Source organism: Octopus bimaculoides, chromosome 8 (assembly GCF_046866305.1).
Source record: "Octopus bimaculoides isolate indiv1 chromosome 8, ASM4686630v1, whole genome shotgun sequence".
Classification (NCBI taxonomy): Eukaryota; Metazoa; Mollusca; class Cephalopoda; order Octopoda; family Octopodidae; genus Octopus; species Octopus bimaculoides.
Window position 1 is genome coordinate 45,210,005 of NC_142935.1, and position 6,507 is coordinate 45,216,511.

Genomic DNA, 6,507 nt, shown 5'->3' on the forward strand with positions numbered 1-6,507 from the left:
GTGAGTGCGTGTACGTGCGCGCGCTCGTGCATTTGTCTGTGTTTGTCCCCCATCACCGCTTGGCAACCAGAGTTGGTGAATTTATATACCCGCAACTTAGCGGTTCGTCAAAAGAAACCGATAGAATAAGTGCCAGAATATGTACCAGGCTTTATAGAAAAATGGCACTGGGGTCGATTCCTTTGACTAAAATCCTTCAAGGCGGTACCCCATCATGGTCGCAGTTTAATGACTGAAATAAGTAAAAGATAAAAGATACCCATTCTCTTGATCAATTATTGCTACTCTTCAAAGTTCATGAGATTTTTTTTTTCTTTCATGAAAAATGCGTGTAAACTTAACGTAATACTCGGGCAAAATCAGCGTAAAACTGTGAGCGATAAAACTACACAAACCTATCGTACGGGCTTCCACAATGATTTCACCTCCCTAATTTCACTGACAGGATTTTGTTTTATTCGGATCTATGATAAGAAAAAAATCTCAAAGACCACATTTTTATATAGTTGAATTGAACCCGGAATCTTATGATGACGAAGCGGACTTCTTAACCACTAGGCTATACCCCGCCTCATCCTTCAATACACAGGAGTAGTATAAAGACGAGACACATTATCTCGATTGTCTCTTGTAATCTGAACCTTGTAATTTTTATCAGCAGAAAACATCTCAATAGCACAAGACAATGGCTGTTAGGCTTTCTCTTGTCCTGACTTCGTTCAAATGTACTTCCTAGTTCTACGAAAGGAACACCCTAATATCACGTTACTTCATGTGTGCGTGTGTTCTTTCGAGTGTGCGTCTGCATATGTGTGTATTTATGCGCGTTGTTATGTGAACATGGATGTTCGTGCGTGTATGTTGTTACGTGAATGTATGGTGTTTCTTAGTCTATGTGTCTGTATTTGTGCGTGAGTGATTGCGTATGTTCGTGTAAATGTGTTTGTGCGTTATTCTTTGAATGTGATTCTGTGTATTTGTGAGTGTGTATTTATATATAAGTGTATGTGCGTGTGTGTGTGTGCGTGTGCGTGCGTGTGCGTGCGTGTGTGCCGCTAAGCATTTTGCCCGGCGTAGTGACGATTCTACCACCTTGCCGCCATAAGAAAGTCAAATATCAATGGACTGTATTTAAGAAAATAGAAGGATACTTGAAATGAAACAAAAGAAAACAGTTAAATATTCAATGTTTGCAGGACACTAAATGTATGTCATTAGTTCAATGCCAGACCAATATCTTGCTAATGCAAATACAGTAGAGCCTCGTAGTATGAGTATCCCTTTGTACGAGTAATTTGCTGTACAAACCGAGGCGAATTTTTGTCTTGAAGTACAAGCGGAAATCCGCAGTACAAGCGAGTTTCATACAAGCGACCGCTAGTCGGTGCTGAGCTCGCGTACGCTCTCCCATCAGGCGTGGTCTCCACTCGCTCCGTTCATGTGTTTATCTCGCTGTGGCAGCATTTCTCTCGTGTATTTCCTAGTGTTTTTGTTTAGATTTGTGCATTTTTTTGCTATTACCTTACAATAATTAGTTGTGCTAGCCATGGGTTCTAAGGAGGTTAGTGCAAAGGTTCGTTCTGAGAAAAAGCTGATTGCAATGGAATTGAAGAAGGAAATCATTGATAAACATGCGTGCAGTGGACATAGCACGTCAATACGACCGAAGTACGTCGATGATCTGCATCATTTTGAAGAAAAAGGACGAGATCAAGGCTGTTAAAACGGGAAAGGGTGTCTCCAGGTTCTCTAAGCAGCGCACATCTGTCAACGAAAGCATGGGAAAATTGCTTCTTTTGTGGGCCAACGAGAAGCAACTCGCAGAGGATACGATTATGGAGACCATCATCTGCGAGAAGGCACAAGCGCTGTATGGGGATCTCCTGGAGCACAACCTTGGAACATCGACGGAGGAGACATCAGTAAACGTATTTAAGGCCAGTCGCGGCTGGTTTGATAATTTCAACTGAAAACTGGTGTTCATAGCGTCGTCAGGTATGGAGAAACACCGAATTCTGACGAAGGCAGCTGAAGATTTCGTGCGTTAATTTCGCCAGCTCATCGCAGCCGAGAGGTACATCGCACAACTGTGATGAAACTAACATTTTTCGGGAAAAAAATGCCCAGAAGAACCTACATAACTGCAGAGGAGAAGAAAATGCCAGGCCTCAAGCCTATGAAAGGTAGGCTAACTCCTGCCCTTTGTGTCAATGCTAGTGGAGACTTGAAGTTTATTGTTCAAGTTTAACGAATTTATTGCATATAAATTTTAGCAACAAAACCTTATATGCACCCCCAAGTGCCATGTGGACGCTAGTTGAGAATCACTGAGTTAGGCAATGGAAGGTTCGAGGGAACACTATTGTTTGGCTGCGCTTAGGGCAGCAGTTATATTTAATCGGGTTTTAGGCCCGGGTTAGACTTAATGCAACAAACGTCGTCTGCTTTTCCAGACATGGTGTCTATATGACCACATTATCCAATGTTTTTCATGTGTGTTTTTGTTTTATATATATATATGTTTTTTTTTAAGTAGGGTGTGGTGGGGAAAATATTTGTCTGCTATTTTCAGCAGTTTGGACGGATATGTACTGGCATCCTGGTTGGTCCACGTGGCATCAAGTAAATTATTATTATTATTATTATTATTATTATTATTATTATTATTATTATTATTATTATGAGGCGGAGGAAGAGGATAATGAAGCTGTTAACGATGTCATTAATGACGGAGAATTTGACAAGACAATGCTACTGCTGTTGATAACAACGACGACGACGATGATGATGGAAAAAAAGAAGGCAGAAAAATGCAATTATGAGGATGAATATAAGATAACGTTGCACAATAACAACATCAACAACAATAGCAACAATAGTAAAACTAATAATATTGATGATGATGATGATGATGATGAATGATGTTAATAGTAGAAGAGAAGAAGTAAAAAAGCTAGGAAAAAATAAAAGACAAATAAAATGATAGTAGTCATTAGGACAATTTAGCAAATTAACACAAATTAACAAAACCAAATACTAAAAAGGTAAAAAAAAAAAAAACATAAACAAAGTATAATGTTTTCAGTAATATCAAGTCAATTAGCTATAATTGTGTCATAGTTGACCTCTGACTTCTGACCTCTACCTATTCAAATAACCAGTGTTATTCCAGATAGAAAAATTGAGAAGACTCCAGTGTGATGAAGTATTCTGTATATAGTGAAAATGTAGAACGTACGTTTGTATTTAAGAATTATGACGTTATAAATCTATATAAGTTATTGCAATGTATAAATATTATATTTGATCTGAGATGAAATACGAATCATTTCTGACCTCATGAAATCTTATATATGTGGAAACAATTTTCGTTAGCTGTAAAGTCACTACTTTTGAAATATTCAAAATATATTTATTACATCCTGTGTGGCACCTTAGGCAAGTGTCTGCTTATAGCAAGGGCCAACTAAAGCCTTGTGAGCAGAACTGGTAGACGGAAAATGAGAGTACTCCGACGTATGTATGTATGTATGTATGTATGTATGTATGTATGTATGTATGTATGTATGTATGTGTGTGTGTATGTATGTATGTATGTATGTATGTATGTATGTATGTATGTATGTATGTTACCTTTATACAGTAAGTTTTTAACTATTTTTCTAACGCGACTCTCTCTATTTCTATCTCCCCCTCTCATTCTTCCCTCTACTGTTCTTCGCCTCTACCTGTCACTACTTCTCTCTCTCTCTCTATCTCTTGTTACTCGTCCTTCGCCTCTCACCGTTACTACTGATATCTCTCTCTCTCTCTCTCTCTCTCTCTCTCTCTCTCTCTCTCTCTCTACCTCTCGTTGCTCACTTTTATTCTACTTCCTCCCCTCCTTTTCCCTCTGCTACTCTTTCTCTTCATACAGCCTTGGTCACGTGTGTGCGGCTGCTATTTCTTTGCGTTCTTGGAATCACCAAGCTCGCACGCACTTCTTTGCCCCTCCTGTACGTGCTTCACAGCGTTCGAGACATACACACTTCACGTCTGGCTGTACAGCCTTTTTGTTTATATAACAATGTACCAATATTTACTGGAAATAGCAGTCGATAGCATACGACTCTGTAGTAGAGCTTCACTGTTTATATATATGTATATATATATATATATATATATATATATATATATATATATATATATATATATATACCAAGCTCGCACGTACTTCTTTGCCCCTCCTGTACATGCTTCACAGCGTTCGAGACATACACACTTCACGTCTCGCTGCACAGCCTTTTTGTTTGTTTATTTCACCGTTTCGTTTTCCTGTCTTGTTTTCCGTCTGCCACTACCCTCCACGAAAACAATTTAATTTGTGTTCGTGGGAAGAACCATTTTAACGATGCGTAGTGCCTTAATTCTTCGAAACGCCGGAGTTTTAATGGTGGCCTGCTTGTTTGTTGCACCTTGAACATCCGAGATCATAGATAAACTGCAACAGAGATGGGCCAGGGTTAAAAATATTATAGCAACAACAACGAACATTTAGGAAGCTTCTCTGTGAGGGCTCGACTGGCTACAAATAGGGACCAAATCTCTTTAATACTGCACGCTTAAGAGAGAAAGAGAGAGAGAGAGGGGGGAGAGAGAGAAAGAGAGAGAGAGAGACAGAGATGTGTTATCAAGTATGAATGACCCCTGAGGACTTTTTTTTCCAGAGCTATGTGGCTGTTAAGGGATTCTCCAGGACCAGTACAGAAGGCGTTTCCTGCAGCCTACCTTGGGATGATTTTCGTTAATTTTTTTTTTTTTAACTTGTCGGTCATAGATAATTCTAACAGAGGGAGAGAAAGTATGCGAGAGAAGAAGAAGAAGAAGAAGAAGAAGAAGAAGAAGAAGAAGAAGAAGAAGAAGAAGAAGAAGAAGAAGAAGAAGAAGAAGACGACTGGTATTTTATTTATTGACGTCAAAAAGGATGAAAGACGATCTGAGCGGGATTTGAACTAGCACTTGCAGAAAACTGGAATGATTATTGCAAGGCATTCTAGCCAACGTTCTGGCGACTCATTTTGCTGCCTTCAAAGTACATCCTACAAATAAAGAAAAGATGTAGAGGTGTTATATTATAGTATGTACTTCCTAAATACAGGCTGGGCCCATAGCTGAAACAAACTGTAACTTATGGTGAACAACAAACGTAACAATAACGTCGAAGATCACTGGGATATGGATTAAGTCCAGTAAACTCAAATATATCCGGTACTCAAATAACCGGGACTTCAAAGCAAGCGGCACCCAAATAAAAAGAAGAAGAAAAAACAGAGAATTCGTGGTAATTTGTTTTAATTACTTAATTGCCATTAAAAGAAAGTTTCTACTGTATCTAAAATAGATCGTTGCTTCTCAGAGTAAACTGTTTCATTGTATTGCATTTACAGTTCCTCTATTTTATTGAGCTAATAAAAGTTGCTCATTACTTAAATCATATTTTATCTCTTCCTATTTCTCACATTTCTCCTATATTTAGAATATTAATGATAATACTGATGCATATATAGAGTTTTAATGAGTTTTGTAAGGAGCTATGATAATTAAAAGAACTGATGATCCGATATCCGAAAAATTCAATTATCCGGCAGCTCTCTGACCCCAGTGGTGCCGGATAGAAAGTAGTTTACTGCATACAGTATACTGTTAAGTATGAATAGGGAAGTGTCGGGTTTTTCTTTTCTTTCAGCCCTTCAATATCTTATTTCTGCCACATTATTTCGAATTGCCCATAGGAAACTCATGCTAAGTAAAACAACCATATCTATTGTTTTATATTTAGTGATGTTTTTCATTGTTATTTATTTTGGTTATTTATGGCATTTGCTATTTTAAAAATTATATTAACTTTTCCTTTCCGTGTGAGCGCATATATATGTCTATATATGTTTGTGTGTGCGCGCTTGTGTGCTACATATCGAGTTCAATCACACCTATACTGTTTTATGTTGTCTTTTTTTTCTTAAAACAAATGCTTCTACGAGAGGGTGTAAGAAGTGATTGCATGAAGCCAAGTATGGTGCTGGTACTAATCTTATTAACTCTAGAGCAATGGCTCTCAACCATTTTGTAGCTATTGCCCATACATCACTTTCATTTTCTAGTTGTTCAATTATTGTTCTCCATCTTGTTTCTTAAATGCTTTTGGGTGTCTCACATTTTCACTAGCTTTCGTGTTGCTAATTATAACAACGACCAAAGGTTCAATTTGCTGTTTGACCTATCATCCTGATTGTTTTCCTCATTGACAACACAGATCTTGTGTTCTCTTCATCCCTTGTTTCTAGACACATTGCTTTTAGGGTGCAGTTCCTTGTTCATTGTCATCACCTTCTCTGTTTTCCTCTCTATTTCCTCAAGCTCGTTCTTTGTCCATCTAACAACACCTGCGCCATATCGCATTAAAGGGACAGCCTATGTGTTCATTGTCCTAATCTTGTTCTTTCATTGTTCTCCATAATTTATTTGTTC

The 6,507-nt window shown here is 38.1% G+C and overlaps 1 protein-coding gene and 1 long non-coding RNA gene across 2 annotated transcripts in view; one reads left to right on the forward strand and one right to left on the reverse strand.

Moving 5' to 3' along the window:
* Positions 1 to 1,631: 1,631 nt before the first annotated feature.
* On the forward strand, positions 1,632 to 1,970 carry LOC149134383 (putative CENPB DNA-binding domain-containing protein 1). Its single transcript, XM_089355907.1, has one exon. The coding sequence runs from the start codon at positions 1,632 to 1,634 to the stop codon at positions 1,968 to 1,970; it is 339 nt and encodes a 112-aa protein (XP_089212033.1).
* A 2,959-nt stretch (positions 1,971 to 4,929) lies between these two features.
* Positions 4,930 to 6,507, reverse strand: part of LOC128248518 (uncharacterized) — an 18,609-nt gene continuing 17,031 nt past the window's right edge. Inside the window, exon 2 of the long non-coding RNA XR_008264686.2 lies at positions 4,930 to 5,078. This is a non-coding gene — a long non-coding RNA (uncharacterized LOC128248518). The remainder of the gene's footprint in view (positions 5,079 to 6,507) is intronic.